The sequence below is a fragment of the Eleutherodactylus coqui genome, chromosome 4 (genome assembly GCF_035609145.1).
Source record: "Eleutherodactylus coqui strain aEleCoq1 chromosome 4, aEleCoq1.hap1, whole genome shotgun sequence".
Taxonomy (NCBI): Eukaryota; Metazoa; Chordata; class Amphibia; order Anura; family Eleutherodactylidae; genus Eleutherodactylus; species Eleutherodactylus coqui.
In genome coordinates this window covers 109,890,464-109,914,672 of record NC_089840.1, presented here as the reverse complement: position 1 = coordinate 109,914,672, position 24,209 = coordinate 109,890,464, and the positions used below count along the sequence as shown (strand labels likewise).

Here is a 24,209-nt window from a genome sequence, read left to right as displayed (position 1 = left end):
ACATTTCCGCAAATCCCACACGCACGCTGCCACCCTGCGGACACTGCAACATCGGTTTAATCTGCCAGTGCACCGACTGCTGTGCGACGTGCCCACACAGTGGAACTCTACGCTCCACATGTTGGCCAGACTCTATGAGCAGCGTAGAGCTATAGTGGAATACCAACTCCAACTTGCGCGGCGCAGTGGGAGTCAGCCTCCTCAATTCTTTACAGAAGAGTGGCCCTGGTTGGCAGCCATCTACCAGGTCCTTGGAAAATTTGAGGAGTCTACCCAGATGGTGAGCGGGGATGCTGCAATCATTAGCGTCACCATTCCTCTGCTATGCCTCTTGAGAAGTTCCCTGCAAAGCATAAAGGCAGACGCTTTGGAATCAGAAACGGAGGCGGGGGAAGACAGTATGTCGCTGGATAGTCAGAGCAACCTCATGTCTATATCTCAGCGCGTTGAGGAGGAGGGGGAGGAGCATGAGGAGGAGGGGGAAGAGACAGCTTGGCCCACTGCTGAGGGTACAGATGCAGCTTGCCTGTCATCCTTTCAGCGTGTATGGCCAGAGGAGGAGGAGGAGAAGGGGGAGGAGCATGAGGAGGAGGGGGAAGAGACAGCTTGGCCCACTGCTGAGGGTACAGATGCAGCTTGCCTGTCATCCTTTCAGCGTGTATGGCCAGAGGAGGAGGAGAAGGAGGATCCTGAAAGTGATATTCCGAGTGAGGACAGCCATGTGTTGCGTACAGGTACCCTGGCACACATGGCTGACTTCATGTTAGGATGCCTTTCTCGTGACCCTCGCGTTACACGCATTCTGGCCACTACGGATTACTGGGTGTACACACTGCTCGATCCACGGTATAAGGAGAGCCTTTCCACTCTCATTCCCGAAGAGGAAAGGGGTTCGAGAATGATGCTATACCACAGGGCGCTGGTGGACAAACTGATGGTAAACTTCCCATCCGACAGCGCTAGTGGCCGAAAGCGCATTTCCGCGGCCCAGGTAGCAGGGGAGGCGCAGAGATCAGGCAGCATGTACAGCGCAGGCAGGGGAACACTCTCTAAGGCCTTTGACAGCTTTATGGCTCCCCAGCAAGACTGTGTCACCGGTCCCCAGTTAAGGCTGAGTTGGCGGGAGCACTGTAAAAGGATGGTGAGGGAGTACGTAGCCGATTGCACGACCGTCCTCGTTGACGCCTCTGCCCCCTACAACTACTGGGTGTTGAAGCTGGACACGTGGCCTGAACTAGCGCTGTATGCCCTGGAGGTGCTTGCTTGTCCTGCGGCTAGCGTCTTGTCAGAGAGTGTGTTTAGTGTGGCTGGGGGAATCATCACGGATAAGCATACCCACCTGTCAACCGACAGTGCCGACAGGCTTACACTCATCAAGATGAACAAAGCCTGGATTTCCCCAGACTTCTCTTCTCCACCAGCGGACAGCAGCGATACCTAAGCAATACGTAGGCTGCACCCGCGGATGGAAGCATCGTTCTCTATCACCATCCAAAACGGGGACCTTTTTGCTTCATCAATCTGTGTATAATATTCATCCTCCTCCTCCTGCTCCTCCTCCTGAAACCTCACATAATCACAGCGAACGGGCAATTTTTCTAAGGCCCACAAGGCTCAGTCATATAATTTTTCTAAATAATTTTTATACGTTTCAATGCTCATTAAAGCGTTGAAACTTTCACCTCAACCAATTTTTATTTTAACTGGTCTGCCTCCAGGCCTAGTTAGTTACCAATTAAGCCACATTAACCAAAGCCATTAATGGGTTTCACCTGCCCTCTCGGTTGGGCATGGGCAATTTTTCTCAGGTACATTAGTACTGTTGGTACACCAATTTTTGTGGGCCCTCGCCTACAGTGTAATCAAATTAATTTTTTGCCCACCTGCATTACAGCTGACATAACATCAGCTGTGATGGGCAATGCAATGGGATATTTTTATATACCGCCGGTGGGTTCCAGGGAGCCACCCATGCTCTGGGTCCAAAGGGAGTTGTAAATGCATCTGTTTCCACTTCTAAAGAACCCCAGTCTGACTGGGGCATGCAGTGTGGGCTGAAGCCCATCTGCATTAAACATGACATTACTACCTCAGCTGTGTTGGGCTATGCAATGGGATATATTTATGTACCTCCGGTGGGTTCCAGGGAGCCACCCATGCTGTGGGTCCACAGGGAGTTGTAAATGCATCTGTTTCCACTTCTAAAGAACCCCAGTCTGACTGGGGCATGCAGTGTGGGCCGAAGCCCACCTGCATTAAACATGACATTACTACCTCAGCTGTGTTGGGCAATGCAATGGGATATATTTATGTACCGCAGGTGGCTTCCTGGCACCCACCCATGCTGTGGGTCCACAGGGAGTTGTAAATGCATCTGTTTCCACTTCTAAAGAACCCCAGTCTGACTGGGGCATGCAGTGTCGGCCGAAGCCCACCTGCATTAAGCACGACATTACATCAGCTGTGATGGGCACTGCAATGGGATATATTCATGTACCGCCGGTGGGTTCCAGGGAGCCACCCATGCTGTGGGTGCACAGGGAATTCCCATTGCGGAGTTGTACCTGCCTGTGACTATATATAAACAACCGCGGTCTGACTGGGGCATGCAGACACCTTGACAGAATGAATAGTGTGTGGCACATAGGTTCCCCATTGCTATGCCCACATGTGCAGCTCCAGATGGAGGTGGCACAGGATTGGATTTCTCATTGCTTCTGTACAGCATTGTGGGCTATCGCCCCGCCCCTTTTAAAGAGGGTCGCTGCCTAGCCGTGCCAACCCTCTGCAGTGTGTGCCTGCTTTTCCTGTGGCAGACGCACTTATAAATAGACATGAGGGTGGCGTGGCATGAGGGCAGCTGAAGGCTGGGCAGGGACAGTTTGGTGTGCGCTGTGGACACTGGGTCGTGGGGGGGGGGGATTTGGCAGCATGTAACCGAGGAGAAGTGGCAGCGGAGTGTCATGCAGGCAGTGATTGTGCTTTGTTGGAGGTAGTGTGGTGCTTAGCTAAGGTATGCATTGCTAATGAGGGCTTTTCAGATGTTAAAGTTGTTGGGGGGGGGCCCCACTCTTGCTGCTATTGTGGCTTAATAGTGGGACCTGTGAACTTGAGATGCAGCCCAACATGTAGCCCCTCGCCTGCCCTATCCGTTTCTGTGTCATTCCCATCACTTTCTTGAATTGCCCCGATTTTCACAAATGAAAACCTTAGCGAGCATCGGCGATATACAAAAATGCTCGAGTCGCCCATTGACTTCAATGGGGTTCGTTACTCGAAACGAACCCTCGAGCATCGCGAAAAATTCGTCTCGAGTAACGAGCACCCGAGCATTTTGGTGCTCGCTCATCTCTAGTTATTACTAATGAGCAAATGTGAAGATGTAGGACATTGTCCGAAAAGAGCAGAAAACAAGAATATGTAAAAGTTTATTATTTTCCTATTTTAGGATCGAAGAGATGCTCTGAAAATTCTTGAAATACTCCTTTAAGGCAAAACAATATGAAAGAAACTGAGAATACCAACACAGCTTGCAACAAATAATCCCCTAGTTGTTTCCATCACATCTAAAGAAATAATTCAATTATGGAGGAAACAATGAAATAATTCAAAAAAACAAAAATTGTTACACAAAGAAGAAGTGAAGGTTTCCTAATTAAATCCCCAGTTGAAAAATAAAAACATTCAATCCTGCAGTACATTGTCCAAGCTAGGATTTATAATTTAAACCAGCAGTTTATTTAATGAAAACTCTAATCTAGCGACGATTCGCAATAATGAGTTTTGTCATAAACATCCCGATTGCTTCCAGTAAAACATCAAATATTTCAGAAACAAGGCTCATATACAAAATTTAATTTCGTATCCTACAAAATCCCCTGTATAATAGAGATTTACACTGCTGCTCACTGTAACATATCAAAGGATTACATTTTGCAATGGCCGAATCCAAGCAATTATAATGTAATATGGTTTATGCGTTTTCACAGAATCCCCAGTGCAATTTAAAAAAAAACAAATAATACTGATGAAAGATATTACACGGATTACACCCAAACAATAATGGAAAAGTAAACCTCCATCTGCTGATTAGTTTTGTAGGCTTGTACTGTTTAGTGAGTTACCACACATTTTATAGTACAGCTTGCAAGGCTGTGATTTTGCATTCACAATAACCCCCTATATCGTTCTATCACCTTGGGCTGTAGTGAAGAGTTTAAAAACCCAGCAATGTATATTTATTTGGTATAAGACTCCATTGACTTTACTCTATATCAAATCAATATGGATTACAACCTCCCAAAAGTGGCTACTAGATGGTAGAGCTAAGTGAATGGAGCCTGCACAGCAGAAAACAAAGTCATGCCCAATAGGGTTTAGGGCTTATGCAGACTGGCATAGGCACAACGACACTCGGTGGAACGAAGCATAGTTGCGCCTGCTCGAGGGGAATTCCTTCCCTTTCCCCAGCAGTTCAAACTCTGGGCCAGAGTGCGAGTTTGAAAATTACCATGGGAAGACAGGTCCTATCTTTTCCCAGCCGTACAAATCACGGCCGAGAAAAGAGGTGGTGAAAACAAAACCACTGATGCCATAGAGATCAGTGGTTTTGTTTTGCCCTGTTATACGGCTTTAATTATCATGGCAGTATAAGGAAAGAAAACCACATTCGTCTGACTCTGCCCTTAGAAAAAGGACAGATAAGTAAGTAAGGTAATTTTAAAAAATTAAGTGGACCCTGACAACCATTTCATCATCATTATATACATAGAAATACAGTTTTATGCCCCCCTCACACAGATGTTTGCAAAAACGCAGTGTTTTTTAATGCTGCATTTACTGTGGTTTCAGCAGCATTGTCATTTATGACAACATTTTGGCTCAAGGACGCTGAAGAAAAAAATCAATACTTACCTATTAGGTGCCGTAATCGAAAGGCTGTCATTGATGCATTGGGTGCCATCTCTGATTGGCAGAACCAGCTGACACTCAGCTGCCTCAGCCAATTAGAGCAATCTTTCGTTGGGAGGCGGGGATCTCAATCTCCCTCACTAGCAATAGATGTTTTTTAGGCCATGACAAATGCCCGGCAGCCTGCATGGAGCTCCAGGGAGCAGCGGCAGGGACCCGGGCAGCGCCAGCTAGGTGAGTATTACTTTTTTTTTGGTAGTGTAGCTAGCGCTTGCGCTTAGTGCTGCCCAAAATGTAGTACCAAGTTGTTGCACGTTTTCAGCAGTGCTGAAACCACTGCCCATTCATTTCATGCATCGCTGTCAAAGCGCAGTGTTGAAGACGCTGCATTTTGAGACTTGTGTGAGCAGCCCCATTTTGCGGCCATAAAAATCATGTCTGCAAACATGACGAAGCCAAGCCATTCATCTCAACGTCTTTGTTTTCATGAGCATTTTTCTCACGAGCAATTCCTACAAGCGGGAAAAGATAGGCCTTGCCCCTTTGAAGAGTTAAATATATTACAACCAACACTATATAGCAATACAGGGCACTGTGATCAATTACAAACTGTCTGATATATTTGTTCCATATGGAATAAAGGCAGACATTTTAAAATACCCTTTCCGTTTTATTTGATTTTTCAAAATTTATTCCATTATCAGTGGAATTTATCATTCATGCAAATAGTTAAAATATAGAATATCGGTGCCAATGAAAAATGGATTGTGAAGCACCTCTTCCTATAATAAGTTTAATGTTATACTAGTAGAGACATCCATTCATGGCACCTTTCACATGGGGCGGAATTACGCCGCAGGACGCAGCTGCAGAATGCCACCCCAAAATCCGCAGGTCTAACTATGGACTCTGATGCGGAATTGCAGTCAGCTTTTAAGCCATTTTCAATTTTGCAGCAAAATGCACAGGTAGCCTGTGGCCTATTCTATCCCATGTGAAAGGTCCTAAAAACTACTATTAACCATATTGGTTCATATAAAAGCCAATAAATGTATATTGTACTTTTTTGCATTTTTTATCAGTATTTTCCACTGTTAATAGGCGTGAGATAGAAAGGTAATTCTCTATTTTCCATTTGATTATTTGTTTTAAAGACATTATTTCTAGAGATGAGCGAACATACTCGGTAAGGGCGATTTCGCAATCGAGCACCGCGATTTTCGAGTACTTCACTACTCGGGTGAAAAGTACTCGGGTGCGCTGTGGGTGTGCGGGGGGTTGCAGCGGGGAGTGGGGGGAGAGAGAGAGGGCTCCCCCCTGTTCCCCGCTGCTACCCCCCACTCCCCTCTGCAACCCCCCGCTCCACAGCGCACCCGAGTACTTTTCACCCGAGTAGTGAAGTACTCGAAAATCGCGGTGCTCGATTGCGAAATCGCCCTTACCGAGTATGTTCGCTCATCTCTAATTACTTCCTTTAACATTTTCCATTGATAAGACATTCATGGAAAAATAGAAATGACATTGGGTAGATGCACAAAATAAATGTTTAACATATTTGATATTCTGATAGTAAACACTAATATTAAAGGGAGTTTTCACAATGAAAAGCCATTCACATAATAATTAGCTTTATGACCTGTAGTTGAACAGGGAAATTGAAATTCCGTTCTAGGCACCAGGTGGCTGGCTTCCCATTCTTTTATTTTCTGCAATATTGGGTTTGTAGCCTAAGCCTGTCCATTTTGTTAGTTTCTCGTATATCTTTCTATGGTACATGGATAAGATATTTTAGTAAATATTCACAGACTTCAGTAAATATCACACTGTCTGTAATAAAAGATTTAGAAATGCTACAAAATGTTACAGCTATTATCGTGATCTGTTGAATGTAAAAACCAAAAGACTGTAGTAATAAGTCCAATATAAAAGGGAATACATGATGAATAGGTTTATGAAAGGCACTTTATAAAAATATTGCCTAAAACGTAAGTTGTGGCAAAGAAATCTGACGTGTCACTTTAACATAGAATAACTCTGTAAAGGTTTTGCACATCCAAGTGATTCTGACATTGTTTTTTCGCCACATATTGTACTTCATTTAGATCATAAAAATAGACTGATACAATTTGTGTATATTTATTAAAAGCTCCATATTTGGGAAAATTTTCAAAAAATTGTAATTTTTTTCATATTTTCAATTACAGTATCTCAAATATGTGCAAACATACTGTACAATTTTTTGATCAGATATATATTTCTATCTGTTTTCCATACTTCATTCCGGATGTACAAGTTTTAAAAACATTAGTTTTTTTTAACCATTTAGAAGATGTACAAATTTAACATTGATTATCAACATTTTGAGGTACATTTTGTTTTCCTGCACCATGCCAAGATTGTGAACGCTCCTAGGTGTCAGAATGATAGATACCCCCACAAATGACCTCATTTTGAAAACTACACCTTTTCTTATATTCACTGAGGGGTGTCAGGAGTATTTTGACCCCACAGTTTTTTTCAGGAGCTAATGCAATTTAGAGGAGAAAAAATAAAATTTCATATTTTTGCAAATATGTCATTTTAAAGGTAGTTTTTTTTCCTATACTGGACATTAAAATGAGGATTTACACCCCAAAATGAATACCCCTGTTTGTTCTGTGTCCAGAAACGTACCCATTGTGGCCCTCATCTTATGTCTGTATGCACAACAGGGCCCAAACCGAAAGGAAAAGCCCGTGGCTTTCAGAACAAAAAAGTTTGCTTGTAGGTGTTTTAGGCCACTTAGCATACTTGTAGAGCCCTTTAACAGCTAAAACGACAGAGAACCCCCACAAATGACCCCATTTTGAAAGCTAGACCCCTTAACAAATTCATCTAGGGGTGTACTGTGTATTTCGACCCCACAGTTTTTGAATGAATCTAAGCAAAGGACAAGGAAAATATTACAATTTTCATTTTTTGGCAACCATGTCATTTGAAAAACCGCACATATATAAATGAAGACTTATACCCCAAAATGGATCCTTCTGTTTGTCTTGTGTTCAGAAACATACCCATTGTGGCCTGAATCTTATGTCTGCATTACACAACGGGGCCCAAAATGAAAGAAGCAGCCAGTGGCTTTCAGAACAGAAATTTTGCTTGAAGGTGATTTAGGCCCCATTGCCCACTTGTAGAGCCCTTGAGTGGCAAAAAAGAACCCCCACAAATGACCTCATTTTGAAAAATAGACCGCTTAACGAATTCATCCAGTGGTGTATTGTGTATTTTGATCCCACAGTTTTTCAATGAATCTAAGCAAAGCAGAAGGAAAAAAAATAGATTTTCATTCTTTTGGCAATTGTGTCAATTTAAAAACAGTTTTTTTGTACAGCACACGTATGAATGAAGACTTTCACTGCAAAATGGGAACCCCTGTTTGTCCCGTGTATCCCTCATCCATCCATGCTTTTTTAGGGATATTTCTTGATCTCATCGGCAGGGATGGGGTGTAAAAAGTGGCGCTCTGTGAGGTTTCGTAAGCTTGCTGAGGTTCGGCAGTCTCACACACAAGGAGCTCAACAAGCTGCTCCTGGAACTGCAGGAAGGCGAGCGTTACCGAGGACTTCTTGTAAATTACGTATTACAGGTAGTGATCTGAATAATGCCGGGCTTACACGGCCTTATGTGTAATCCGCTTGAGGAGGCCCGCAGCTTATTCCAGCTGTGAGCCCGGTCGTGGCCCTGCATACGGGCAGCTAATATACTGTGCATAACTGCCTACTCACACAGGCACATAGGCAGTCATGTGCAGTACATCTTTTTTTTGTTTGTATTTCCCATGCTGTCGCTTAGCGATGACATGGGTACCCGCAGCCCATACACAACTATGTTGCCTATGGGCTGCGGGTATATCCGTGACCATAGAGCACAATGGGCGGAATTGTGTAGTCCAATGAATTTGATTTGTAGCTATAGTTAAAATTCAGCCGACAATCGCACAACCCCTTTGTACTATACCCCTATACTGTACTTTACATGGGCAGCTAAGGGCCTTGTATTGAGCATCAGGGATAAAATATGAGGACTTTTACAGATTTATGTATCACGACTTAACAATTTCGGGCCTTCTAGACAATATTTTTTATAAAATGGTCAAACCCTTTAATTAGATGTCAGTCTGTAGAAGAGAAATAATATGGTTATCATTTTTAAAAAATCTAGCTGTATCTCTTTTAAACAAGTCTAATTTGTTTAGAATCTTTAGTGCACATTTACTCACTTGTCTATATTGTATCAGGTGGTGTAAAGTCCTGAAGAAGAGACCAGTACGGTCTTATAACATGTTGATGTTGTAGCACCCAATAAAAGTTATTTTGGCAAATTCAACTCTTTTTTTTTGCAAAAACGACACTTGCTTGGGCGTGAGTTGTGTTTTTTGTGGCAAAAACTGCTGCATCCAAGTATTTTATTGTGGGTCAACAGTAAAATATGAAAAGCTCTATTGTTTTTTCTCACTTTTGCTGTGTTATTTGGGTCTATGGCATTTTTTCTAAATTGCATCATGGTCTAGTTCTGTTAGAGTGTTTTGGCATTATCCCATAAATGTCTATATAGGAAATAAAAATTCAAAAGAAAAAAAAAACGCCTTTGTGACTAAAAAGTGTAGGCATCTTCCACAAAATGCATACGGTTCTTCTGGCAGTTTGTATCACCCAAAAATTGTCAAAAAGAAGACTGTTTAAAGCACGTGTCAAACACAAGGCCCGCGGGCCGAATACAACCCGCTGCCCCATTTTATGTGGCCCGCGATGCACCGACAAGCAGCTCACCACTGAAGCAATTACCAGCTGGGGTGCCGCAGCTCCCCGCTGGTAATCATGCCGGCAGCGATGATCCCGACACACACACTGATGTCAGTGTGCAACCGGGATCCTCCTCCCCTGATTCCCCTGCTCCTCAGTTCCACAGGAGAGGACTCAGGGAGGAAGCGTGCTGGGCGCACACACTGACGTCAGTGTGCATCCAGGCTCAGTACGAGCAGAGGGGGAGCGGCGCTGACAGGAAAGGAGGAGGTAAGTATATGGTTTGGGGGGGATTATTATTTCTGAGGGGGGGTTAATGTTTGCTGCGGCGTATTAATGGTTGCTGCTGAGGGGGGGGAGGTAATGGTCGCTGCTAAGGGGGGGGGGGTTAATGGTGGCTGCTGAGAGGGAGGGTTAATGGTGGCTGCTGAGGGGGGGTTAATGGTGGCTGCTGATGGCGGCGTTAATGGTGGCTACTGATGGGGGCGGTTAATAGTGGCTGCTGAGGGGTGGGGTTCATGGTGGCTGCTAATGGGGGGAGTTAATAGTGGCTGCTGATGGGGGAGGTTACTGGTTGCTGCTGATGGGGGGAGGGGGGTTAATGGTTGCTGCTGATGGGGGGAGGGGGGTTAATGGTGGCTGCTGAGGGGGGGGGGGTTAATGGTACTACTGGAGGCACTGTGGGAGTCACTATTAGGGCTAGTTCACACAGGCATAATCATATTTCCGTCGCACAAATATGCTGTGTATTTGTGCAATCGAAAATCACTTATGCCTGTATATTTGGGCACTCAAAAAAGAACGCAGATGGGCACACTGAAATGGTGTGCAAATATACAGTGAATACATAGGTTTCCTGCGCATTCACCACGTATTTGCGCGGCCCATTCACTTCAATGGCCTATTGGGGTTCATAGTATGTAACAAAATAGGTCATGCTGTGTGAAAATATACATCATGTGAATGAACTAATTGAAATCAATGGCTTCTATTCACTGCATATTATGTACTCAAATACACTTGTGTGAACGAGTCCTTACTGTACTGTCTTACTTTCGTCCCTTTAAAGGGCACCATAAGCCTGATGTGGCCCTTGGTGAAAATGAGTTTCACACCCCTGGTTTAAAGGAAGCCAAAAACAATAATCCAGGTTCCACTGGAGTTTTTCACCAACTAGTGCACTTAAGAAAGTTTTCATTTTCCTTTTTCTTTCTGCACGAGCACCATCTAGGACATCAAATCGGGAAGGGGAATGTAAATTTATAATCCCAGTTTTACTAGAGAGAGTTTCTGGTTTTGAGGCTAATGCTCAGTACTGAACATAGTGTTCATTTAGTTAGGATTTTTTTTGTTACTGTTTTTACTTATTCTTGATACTATGTTACTGAAACACCAATCAGTGTTGAGGGATTCTATTTACTGTGTGTATATTGATGATGCTTCTTTGCCAAAGTATATGGCCAAATGGCTTGACAACTTATATTTAAAGGTGCAGTAGATACAGTCACATACAGTGAATTTACTGTCAACTGGTTGTTGGTACAATGATACCTGCTAAAAGGATGACATCAGAGTATTTAACCCCTTAAAGGGGTTGTCCCGCGAAAGCAAGTGGGGTTCAGCACTTCTGTATGGCCATATTAATGCACTTTGTAATGTACATCGTGCATTAATTATGAGCCATACAGAAGTTATTCACTTACCTGTTCCGTTGCTAGCGTCCTCGTCTCCATGGAGCCGTCTAATTTCAGCGTCTAATCGCCCGATTAGACACGCTTGCGCAGTCCGGTCTTCTCCCTTCTGAATGGGGCCGCTCGTGCCGGAGAGCTGCTCCTCGTAGCTCCGCCCCGTCACGTGTGCTGATTCCAGCCAATCAGGAGGCTGGAATCGGCAATGGAACGCACAGAGCCCACGGTGCACCATGGGAGAAGACCTGCGGTCCACCGTGGGTGAAGATCCCGGCGGCCATCTTCGCAAGGTAAGTAAGAAGTCACCGGAGCGCGGGGATTCGGGTAAGTACTATCCGGTTTTTGTTTTTAAACCCCTGCATCGGGTTTGTCTCGCGCCGAACGGGGAGTCTATTGAAAAAAAAACAAAACCGTTTCGGTGCGGGACAACCCCTTTAATGACGCGGCCCTTTTTCTTTTTCCATTTTCGTTTTTTCCTCCCCCCTTCAAAAAAACCATAACTCCTTTATTTATCCATTGACGTCGCTGTATGAGGGCTTTTTTTTTGCGGGACGAGTTGTATTTTTCTATGGTGCTATTTAATCAACCATATAATGTACTGAAAAACTTTAAAAAGTTAAATTCTAAGTGGAGTAAAATGAAAAAAAAGCCATTTCGCCATCTTTTAGTGTGTCTTGTTTCTACGGCGCACAAATGGCAACAAATGCAACATAATAACTTTATTCTATGGGTCGGTAAGATTACTACGATGCCAAACTTGTATAGGTTTTTTCTTGCTATACTACTCTTTTTTTTTTCAAAGACATTTAATTTTTTTCAATTATTTTCTGTGGTCATTTTGTGCGTGCAATAACTTTTTTATTTTTCCGTCAACATAGTTGAGCACAGGCTCATTTTTTGCGGGATGTCCTGTAGTTTCCGATAGTATCAATTTGGAATTCATACGACTTTTGAATCACTTTTTATTGCATTTTTTCTGGAAGACAGGGTAACTAAAAAAGTTACTTTATTTTTTTTTTTTGGACGACGTTCACCATGCGGAAAAAATAATGCACTACTTTGATAGATCAGACTTTTACGGATGTGGCGATACCAAATACATATTTTTATTTTATAATTTAGATTTAAACTTTTAGAACTTTTTTTTTTACAATTAAAAAAACTTTATTGATTTTTTTTTTTTTACTTTACTTTGAAGTCCCCCTGGGGGACCTTAACATGCGATGCTTTGATCGCTCCTGCAGTATGACGTAATGCTATAGCATTACGTCATACTGCAATTTAACAGGCAGTTTATCAAGCCACCCCATGGGGATGGCTTGATAGGCAGTCTGGTAAGGCAGCCCTGGGGCCTATCATTAGGCCCCCGGCTACCATGACATCTGCACGGCTCCCCCGATCTCACCGGGGGGGGGGGGGGCGTGCAGGACTCCCGAACATCTTTCGGGGGATTTAAATGCCGCTGTCAGAATTAACAGCGGCATTTAAATGGTTAATATCCACGATCGGCCGATTGCGGCTATTGCCCACGGGTGTCAGCTGTTATACACAGCTGACGCCCGCATTGTATGAAGAGAGGTTGCCACGCAACCTCTTTTCATACATACCCCGCCGCTCCATGAATGGAGCGGGAAGGGGTTAATAGATGATGTGCTTTGAATGAGTCTGTCATCATGACAGATGGTGTGGTGCCACCCTCAAATGAATGAGACTGAGCTTAAAAACATTGCCCACCTCTCGCCAAGGTGTCTTGTAAAAATTGAATGGTGGCATTGACAGCACTTCAGCGAGCCCTACAACCCTTTTATTTTTGTAACTATTCAGATCTAGCCCATCACATATTCATAGCATACCCTATCTATATGTAATTAATCACTAATGTTATGGAACCTCTTTCACCCCTTAATTACTTATGATGGGTATTATTTACAGCAGTCGTTCTGAGTACCAGAGACTTGTACCATCTACCTCATTGTCACAAGTCTGTAGTACTGAGAACAACTGTTAAAAAATGTATCTGTTGGTTTGACTTCATCAGAAACAGCGAGATACAGGCTTGCACGGGGCTTAAGTCAATCACAGAAACAATAACAACGAGACGACTCGCGCTTCTTGGTCATGTTGCATGCTCGTCAGAAGTTGTCTCGGCTCACGGTGCTCCAACTGCAACAAGTCCTAGGAAAATCGAGAGATGACCCCCTGCCGGATGGCAGAGGCCTCCTGGTCGTCCGCGGCGCTTGTGGGTGCAACAGATAGGCAACGGTACCTCCTCCGACATCTACACTGAATGTAACAATGCTCTTGGTTATGGTCATTCTAGATCGGCGCTACGGACCATTGTTGTCCAAGCATGATAATTCTGAGCATTGACAGGATTCATGCTCCTTGAAAAGACTGCAATACTCGCATTAGCACCTTGGCCCCTTCAATCAGCTAATTGGCAGGGGTCTGAAGAGGTTAATACTCACTGATCAAATATGATAGTAGTAAAACATAGTAAAAATTATAACATAATCATACTGATCTGAAAATTAAAGTTAATATGTCACTTTTATTGCACTGTGAATGCTGTAAAAACAAGACCCCCCCAAGAAAAAAATGGCGTAATTGTATTCTATTCCATTTCACACCACTCAGAAATTTGAAAACGTTTTTCAGTTCATTACATGGTACATTAAATGATATTACAATAAAAAGCTTGTCCTCCAAAAATAGGCTCTCATAAAGCTCTGTTAAGAGAAGCATAAAAAGTTATGGCTTTATTAAGAAATAAAAGCAAAAGAGTACAAAACTTCCCACTGAGCAACAAAAGAAATTGTCATATATTCTCCTCTCTCCATTCCCAGTGTGATGCAATGGTGCTTGGTCCCCTGTTTGGTCTCTGTCTACAGCTGCAGTCTTGCCCAGTTTATGGGACATCACAGGGGCTGCAGCCAATAACAGATCTTAGTGATCAATGGCGGACTGAGCACCATCGTAGGACACAGCGGGAGTGTGGAGGCGTGAGTATATGACAATATGTGATGTTTCTCTTTGGGGAAGGGGCTGTACCAAGATGGTACAACTCGGACAGCCCCTTTAAGGGGTTAATACAAATTCCTATTCTCTAATACATATCATAATTTTAAATAAAAACTTTAGACCAGGGGTGTCAAACTCATTTTCACCGAGGGCCACATCAGGCTTATGGTGACCTTCAAAGGGCCGATTGTAAGGCCGCCTGTAGACGACCGGGTCAGATCCCGCTGTGAGAATTCTCACAGCGGGAACCAAGCCCCTGCAGGAACCAGCGCGGCACTCACCTGTTCCCACGGCTCTGGCTCTGTGATGTGCCGGCTGTCCCGCACAGTAATAGAGCATACCGAGATTTGTTTTCCGTGTGAGATTTCGTGCGGACAAATCGCTGCCGTCTGCATAGGATTGCGTTTTCTAACACAATCCTATGGCTGCTTCCACGGGCGGAAATTCTGCGGGAAATCCCACCGCGGAATTTCTACCTGTGTGCAGGGGGCCTAAGACAGTACAGTAAGGGCTCGTTCACACAAGCATATTTGCGTACATAATATGCAGTGAACAGAAGCCATTGATTTCAATGAGTTCATTCACATGATGTATATTTTCACACAGCATGACATATTTTGTTGCGTACTGCGCACCCCAATAGGCTATTGAAGTGAATGGGCCGCGCAAATACGTGGTGAATGCTCAGGAAACCTCTGTATTCACTGCTTATTTGCGCACCATTTCAATGGGCCAATCTGCGTTCCTTTTTACGTACGCAAATATACAGACATAAGCGATTTTTGATTGCGCAAATACTTGTGCGGCCGAAATACAATTGCACCCATGTGATAGAGCCCTAATAGTGACCCTGATAGTGGCCCCAGTAAAGATAACGACTCCCAAAGTGGCCCAATTAGTAATATTAACGCCCATAGCAACGTTATAATTATAAGCCCACCCCCTCAGTAATAAGCCCCCCCTCAGTAATAATAATAAGCCCCCTCAGTAATAAGCCCCCCTCGGTAATAATAGTAAGCCCCCCCTCAGTAATAAGCCCCCACCTCAGTAATAACAATAAGCAGCCCCCCCAGTAATAAGCAGCCCCCAACCCAATAATACCCCCTCCCCATTAATAAGCAGCGTCCCCCAGTAATAAGCAGCCCCCCAGTAATAAGCAGCCCCCCACCCAATAATACCCCCTTCCCAGTTATAAGCACCCCTCCCCCCAGTAATAAACAGCCCACACCCCTCAGTAATATGCAGCCCACTCCCCCAGTAATAGGCAGCCCCCTCCCCCGTAATAAGCACCCCTCCCCAGTAATAAGCAGCACCGTCAGTCTCGCTCCCCCTCTGCTCGCGCTGAGCCCCGATGCACTCTGACCTCAGTGTGCGCCCGTCATGCTTCCTCCCCGAGCCCTCTCCTGCGGAACTGGGATCAGCGGTAACAACGCGATTACCAGCGGGGAGCTGTGGCACCCCAGCTGGTAATCGCTTTAGTGGTGAGTGGCGTTGGCACGCCGCGGCCACATAACACGAGGCAGCGGGCCGGAATCGGCCCGCGGGCCTTGTGTTTGACACATGTGCTTTAGACGATAACTGTGTTGGCCAATACATGCTTTGCATGGAAACTGGAAAACAAGATGTAAAAAGTCAAGGAAAAAAAATGTAAAAGTTTCTTGCACACTACCTGTTACATATTTAGACAGTAAATACATATTACTTATGTTATTTTATGCTGAATTCTAACATACTGCTAGTGATAAAGTAACAAATACTGTAAATACATACATTTATACCGTATCTGCATATACATATTTATAGTATTTGTGGGATATTTCTTCTGTAGTTACTATTTTTACACTTCTCAAGTGGATGAGGAAAAAATAGTTATCATCTGCTTTATGAAATAGAAACAGTGTCTGATACCTGTGGAATGAGAACAAAATAAAGATCGACCAGCTACTGGCTGCACCCACCAGGGGGCGATGTATACACTTTCCTTTTAAGAGCAGGCTTTAATAAATGTATTTGTACATAGCAACTATATATATACATATATATATATATATATATATATATATATATATATATATATATATATATATACACATATATACTGTATGAGTGTATTTGTCCCAGTGCTCTATCCTTCTGATCTCCTGAATTAGTTCAACAAGTATAATACTATGGACGTTACATATAGGCTGATTTACAATACAAGGGAGAATACATCATTAAAGTTCTAATATCCAGAACTAACTCAATAGAATTCTCTAGAATTCTCTCAATGGCAATGTATGGTGTCTAGAAATCTACTAACTGGAGTCCAATTTTGTTTATTAGTTCAGATGTAAAATGAATTTCAATTTGAAATAGTTGTTAAACACTGTAATATAATCATCATTTTTTGATATGTTGTAATTTAAACAATGAATTTCCTGGCTGCAAACTAAAGTGCACTTAAAACGAAAGGGGTTCTAAAAATCCCATTCACATAAAAAAAAAAGTTAACATTATTTTTAGATCCTGTTTCAGGGCTCAGTCACATGGGCGTTTTTTTTGCCCGATTTGCAGATGCGCTTGCGATCTGCAAATATATATACCCAATGCTTAGCAATGGGATCGGTCACATGGCCGTTTTTTATGCGGATGTGCCAAAAATTATATGACACAATGATTCGCAGAACGTATGTAACTGCGTTCTGCGCAAATCATTGTTTTTGTATATGCGCTCAATGGGGTAGGCGGCAGCAGCGCCGACCCCATTGAGAACATTTACTAAAGATCCTTCTCCTCTGCCACAGCTGTAACAGCTGTGGCAGAGAAGAACAATGTTCTCCCATTGAATTCAATGGAGACGGCAATACAGCCGGCTCTATTGAAAGCAATGGGCTGCCAGCAAGCGCGTCCAGCCGACTCTTCTACTGAACTGCTTTCTGTAGTATTCAGCAGGCGGGGATTCAATAGCTGAGAGCTGCCTCTCATTGGTCATAGTGCTGAGCCAATCAGAGGCAGCACTCACTCACCCATTCATGAATTCATGAATGGGTGAGTAAGAGCTGCCTCTGATTGGCTAAGGGCTGTGACTAATCAGAGGCAGCCCATTCAGCAGCCGGGGATTTTAAATCCCCGACTGCTGAATACTACAGAAAGCAGTTCAGGAGAAGAGTCAGCTGGACGCGCGGCTGATCTCCGGCAGCTACAAAAAGGTGAGTATATATATATTTATATTTTTTACACTTTTTTGGATGGTTTTCAGGGAACGGCTTATATTTGAAGCCCTTCCCCGAAAATTAATACAGCGCTTGCCGGCAGCCCATTGCTTTCAATAGAGCCGGCTGTACTGCTGGCTCAATTGAATTCAATGGGCGAACATTGTTCTCCTCTGCCACAGCTGTGGCAGAGGACAGTGGGCAGCACTCGTGTGACCGAGCCCTTTGGGCTGATAAACGCTGCTAGCAGCGCTTTTTTCAGCCATGACGCTGGCTTCGGTATAATGAAAACAAAGATCTGGTACCGTGTCTTCGGTCACACGTTTTTTTGTGCGCATCAGTTTTGTGCACAAAAAAAATCGCACGAAAAAACGCCCATATGACTAAGCCCTCATGCTGTATTCTGCTGCAAAATGGTCATGAATTTGATCTAAGAATTGACACTTGGCATTACAAAGGATGGATTCCACTTCAATACCTATTGAGTATGTTGCAGATTTTTATAGCGGATTTCATTGCGGATTTACAGATGGAAACACAATGTCATTATATGGCTAACTGAAGCTGTACATTAGGTAATTCAACAAATGCTAGTACACATGAGAAATAGATCGCAGAGCCAATGGTTACAAACTTGGTAAAACGCTTTTTTATTTCTATGCAACTTTGAAAAGTATTCCAGCTCACCCAGAGACCCAGAAAAATATAAAAAATCCACTTTATTTCATAAATCTTAAAAGTGAAAGATCTACAAAAAATTTTGTGATCCATTTCTGGCGTGTAACTTCACCCTCAGGCCTCTTTTACACGGACGTCATTTTCGCATAGAAAACGCACATCCAAAAATCGAATCAATGGTTTCCAATAGACAGGTTCAGGTGAAGGAATTTTAGATCCGCAAAAAACTCACACGTTAACCCTTTCCAATCCAATTTGTATCCTGGTTTTCCTAGGGGGCTTACTCTTTTTTTGCCGTTATACAATAGCGCTATATACTGGCTAAAGCCAGTACTGCATGAGGCGACACGTTGGATAAGCTCAGACAGCAGAGAGGCTGGCAATATACAGTAAGAGAACCCCGACGGACGTCTTCCAACATCAGAGCTGTACTGCCTTAAAGGGGTTGTCTCGCGAAAGCAAGTGGGGTTATACACTTCTGTATGGCCATATTAATGCACTTTGTAATATACATCGTGCATTAAAGGGGTTGTCTCGCGAAAGCAAGTGGGGTTATACACTTCTGTATGGCCATATTAATGCACTTTGTAATGTACATCGTGCATTAATTATGAGCCATACAGAAGTTATCAGAAGTTATTCACTTACCTGTTCCGTTGCTAGCGTCCTCGTCTCCATGGTGCCGTCTAATTTTCAGCGTCTAATCGCCGGATTAGACGCGCTTGCGCAGTCCGGTCTTCTTCTTTTCTGAATGGGGCCGCTCGTGCCGGAGAGCGGCTCCTGGTAGCTCCGCCCCGTCACGTGCCGATTCCAGCCAATCAGGAGGCTGGAATCGGCAATGGACCGCACAGAAGCCCTGCGGTCCACCGAGGGAAAGGATCCCGGCGGTCATCTTCACCAGGTAAGTAAGAAGTCACCGGAGCGCGGGGATTCAGGTAAGCACTGTCCGGTTTTCTTTTTTAACCCCTGCATCGGGTTTGTCTCGCGCTGAACGGGGGGGCTGTTGCAAAAAAAAAAAAAACGTTTCGGCGCGGGACAACCCCTTTAAATATGAGCCATACAGAAGTTATTCACTTACCTGCTCCGTTGCTAGCGTCCACGTCTCTGTCTAATTTCGCTGTCTGCTTGCTTTTTTAGACGCGCTTGCGCAGTCCGGTCTTCTTCTTCTGCTTCGTCCGGGCACGAGCGGCGTTCTGGCTCCGCCCCCTTCTATGCGTCATCGTGTAGCTCCGCCCCATTACGCATGCCGATTCCAGCCAATAAGGAGGCTGGAATCGGCAATGGAATGCACAGAGCCCATGGTGCACCATGGGAGAAGACCCGCGGTGCACCATGGGAGAAAACCGCAGTGCATCCTTGGGAAAAGAACCGGCGGCCATCTTTGGGAAACGTTTTATAAGTTGATGAAACACAAGAACTGTGAGTAGAAACCTGCTTTAAAAGCCATTTACACTGGTGCATAGTAATGTATGCTTAAGAAGGGGGACTGGGCAAAAAAAAAAAATCACTGTTGCCTCGAGACAACCCCTTTAAGTCATAACGTCTTCATAGGTCAGACAGTGGATTAGAAAGGGTTAAAAAGATAGGATGTGTGTGACTGCACTGCACATATTTAAGGTCCGTGCTGCGTGAAAAGATAGGACCTAACCTTTCTTTGGTGTGTGATGCGCAGGAGTTTCCATAGACTCCTATGGGAGCAGGATAAAAAGAGAGGGGGAGGGAATTTAGCAAAAGAAGACCAGTGTCTGTAGTTTAGACATTAGAAGTCATTAGGAGGATTTCTACCGACCAAGAGAATTCCGAACAGCAGCACATTTTTCCTGCAACACGCAGTTCCCGATCATGGGAATGGGCAATTTTACTGCTAAGTAAGCTTGGGACTCAATTATGGGAAATCCATTCTTCCCTTCTTGCTATTTTTCGCGCAGTTAGCCGTGATTTTTTTGAGAAGCTATCAGAGTGCAAAAACGACACCTGTGTGAAAGAGCCCTTAGTCGTAGATTTTTTCCTACACCATGTGACTGAGATTTGATAAAATCTCATCCGCCTAGCTTGTACTGTAAATGCTGTGGATTTTCTATGTGGAAATTCTGCACAGAAAATTCGTAGCATTTATGTTCCGTATGAATATACCCTTAGGGCTCAGTCACATATACTCACCTATCCGCAGCTGCCGGGGCTCAGGCGTGTCCAGCCAGGTCTTCTCCTGCACTACTCTGAAGTGTCTGCTTTAAGAGCTTTACAGCAATGCCGGGGAGCCAGCTGGAGGACGCGCCTGAGCAGCGGAGAGGTGGGTATATATTTTTTTTTATTTTTTTTCACTAGCTAGTAATTATTTTCAGGGAAGAGCTTATATTTCAAGCCCTTCCCCGAAAATCATCGCTGCCAGAGTTACCTGCAACCTATTGCTTTCAATGGGGCTGCAGCAGTGCTGACCCTATTGAAAGCAAAGTATTGGCATCCTGGACTTCTGCCACAGCTGTGACAGCTGTGGCAGAGGATTCCTTTATCCCTAGGGCCCTCACGGGGATGAAGGAAACCTCTGCGACAGCTGTCACAGCTGTGACAGAAGTCCGTGACGTACTCCCTATGTTTTCAATGGGGCTAGCACAGCTGCCTCTGGCCCCATTAGAAACACTGAGCGATAACGCATATTTTTTCTCAGCCCTGCGAGGCTGGAGTGAAAAATTGCAAATGAGTATGAAACCATTGACAATCATTAGTTTCATAATCATAGCTCTCACATCGCAGGAAAAAATATCACTAGTGGGTAGGCACCCTTAATTATGGACAGCATTTTTACCGTTGGCCGGTATTATTGCCCAGAGCTAAGTGCCGTAAATTTATAATGCTTGGCCCTTAGGGGGTTAAACAACTTAGCAAATTGTTGTGATGTAAATTCTCCTACGATAAATCAATAAGCCTACTGGGTTTGAGACTACAAACAAATCCTTTGTCTAACATGATCCTGTAGATGTGTTATTCCATTCTATCTTCCTGCCTTTCTACTGTCTGTAGAATAGCAAGTAGGGGAGGGAGAAGAGAAATACATGACTGCAGAATTAAAGTACACGCAGGGCTTTTTGTAGCCAGTAACCATGGAGATACATATAGATGTAGCAAAGTTTACTCAAGTTTAACCAAACTGATAACATAGCTTCTTACAAGTTATCTTAAACCAATAAAAGCTATTGATTATACCCAAGAAGAACCCGAAGGCTGGGCTCACACATCTGGATTTAAATAGCAGATTCCACGATCAACGTCCACTAAAATGCGGCCATTGAAAGGCATTGATTATTGAACTTTCCTTTAACCTCGCGAATATTAATTGCATATGGGCTGCAGGTACCTGTGTCATCAACAAAGCCAAAATCTGTACTGCGCATGACCTCCTGCGAGCCTCCACAGTCATCCGCAATACAGTTTAATGAAGTACGCAGGGTCACCGGCCGGGCTCACAGTCGAATTCCATTGCAGAGCCTCCTGTATGCGGAATCCAACCCGATTGTGTGAGCCCGGCCTAAGAAGGTTCGTTCGTAAGCTTGCTATAACGTTATCTCTTTTTGTTAGCCATTAAAAGGTATCATATCTACAAGATTACTGCGTTTCTCTTATCTGTGACAATCACAGATTATTTAATACCTTAAGGCTCAGTCACATGGGCGCATCTGGGCGCCGATGCGCCCGTCTTCCTGCATGAAGAAGACGGCCGCACCTGTAATGCGGACGACTCTCCGCAGCACTGAAAGACAGAACACATGACCGGGAATGGAGCCGGTCATGTCTTCTTTCTGCCGGCGGTGCGGAGAATCGTCCGTACCTGCAGTGCGGCCATCTTATTCTGCAGGAAGACGGGCGCATCGGCGCCCAGATGCGCCCATGTGACTGAGCCTTAAGGCCACATTTACATGGCAATAGTGAGTTATGCCTGAGATTCTTGGTTGCAACTCGCATCGCACAGCACACGAACGTCCTGTCTCTGTGCTGTGCGATATGCAAAACACTGCACATTGCAAGTTCTATTCGCACAAATCAAACGAAAATAGGACCTTCTTCAGTGCACAAGGAAAACTTCTCGTGTAAATTAACCCATTGTAGACAATGGGATAATATATCACGTGAGTTCAATGCATTGTGCAAATGGACAGAACTTGTGCAATTTTTCTCGGTCATGTAAATTACCCTGTTTCCCCGAAAATAAGACAGTGTCTTATATTAATTTTTGTTCAAAAAGGTATAGCTTTTTTACATGTATAGCTGCCTGGACACTATTTAAATTGACTTTTTAAATTAACTGTTAGCAGGGCTTAATTTTGGAGTAGGGCTTATATTTCAAGCATCCTCAAAAAACCTGAAAAATCATTCTGCATCCTCAAAAATTCTGGAAAATCATGCTATGTCTTATTTTCAGGGTATGTCTTATTTTCAGGGAAACGGGTAGTATCAAATAAAATGTTGCTACATTTGTAGGCCTGCAGAGAAGCACTGTGCATAATACTGTAGGATGGAGGATGTATTTTAGATATCACAAACTTCTCTGCCTTTTTTTCTGAAAGTAAGACTATCTATATAAATTAATAGATAGGATTTTTAGGTTACCGCTCCTTTCATTGTACTTTTTCTGTTTCCTTGTAGATGGTATTGCTGGCCCGGTGTGAAGGACGCTGTAGTCAAACATCCCGCTCGGACCCTCTTGTTTCCTTCAGTACGGTTTTAAAACAACCTTTTCGCTCCACGTGCCACTGCTGCCGGCCACAAACCTCGAAGCTGAAAGCTATCAGGCTTCGCTGCTCTGGAGGAATCCGACTCACTGCCACATACCGCTATATTCTTTCCTGTCACTGCGAAGAATGCAATTCTTAGGGACACATTGAACAGAAAACTGGATCAGGAATTTTTGAAACCTGACGGACATGAAATTACGTGATTTATTTTTATTAAGTGTTATTTGTGAATTAAATATAAAGCGATGCAAATAATATTGTCATCCAGTGTGCAATGAAAACCAACAGTTCTCTTATTGTAGAGGTTTTCGGAGAATGACATTTCTGGTTCGGATTGTATATGTTCCAGTGTATGGACCATGGGCTCACTATCATTATTTTCTGTACAGAGTATTCCTCTATGTATTTTATAAAATCATTTCATTCCCAGGTTTAATATTTTTAGAATGTATGGATGAGTTGAAAAAAACTGAAAAGCAGGTTGGGTTGGACAAAACAAGCTGGCATACAACAATAGACTGACAAACAATAAAATGATTATTTCAAGAATACAATGTGGTATATGCACATTTTTTCACATATTAAATTATTTTTTTCCCACATGACGTTATTAACGGTCAATATAATTGTGTACTGGAGGATTTTACATTGGTAGAAAGTGTTGTTGACTTAGTAAGTCATCGTAAGTAAGGCTAGGATCACCTTAGAGAGCACAACCTGAGGCTTTTGGGCCCAATGCAAAGTCTGTATAAAGATTCTCTACCTTCCACGTGGCATGTTCAGTAATGGCAGCCTTCTTATGTGGCAGAGGGGTCCCTGGATGGCACAGCAAACCCTATGACTATGCTACCGGCGAATGTCAATTCAAAGACGCACACATTTGGCATACACGCCCATATACTTAAGGGCTCAGTCACACGGGCGCATCCGGGCGCTGATGTGCCGGTCTTCCTGCACGATAAGACTGACGCACTGCAGGTGCGGAGAAAGAACATATGACCGGCTCCATTGCGGGTCATGTGTTCTTTCTTCCGGCGCTGCGGAGAGTCGTCCACATCTGCAGTGCGGCCGTCTTCTTTGTAGAGGAAGACGGGCGCATTGGCTCCTGGATGCGCCCGTGTGACTAAGCCCTCAATAGCTAAATGTATGTCAAGAGTACTCCTCTGGTTATATTTGTCCAGCATGGGTTTGGATACGGATGCCTTC

General features: G+C 43.9%; 1 protein-coding gene across 4 annotated transcripts in view; it reads left to right on the top strand.

The window, feature by feature from the left end:
* NDP (norrin cystine knot growth factor NDP) overlaps nt 1–23,439 on the top strand; it is a 118,183-nt gene extending 94,744 nt beyond the window's left edge. For all 4 annotated transcript variants that reach the window (XM_066599980.1, XM_066599982.1, XM_066599978.1 and 1 more), the window contains one exon: nt 22,915–23,439. In XM_066599980.1, coding sequence (XP_066456077.1) covers nt 22,915–23,142 — 228 coding nt within the window. In that variant the 3' untranslated portion in view covers nt 23,143–23,439. The remainder of the gene's footprint in view (nt 1–22,914) is intronic.
* The last annotated feature ends 770 nt before the right edge of the window (nt 23,440–24,209 follow it).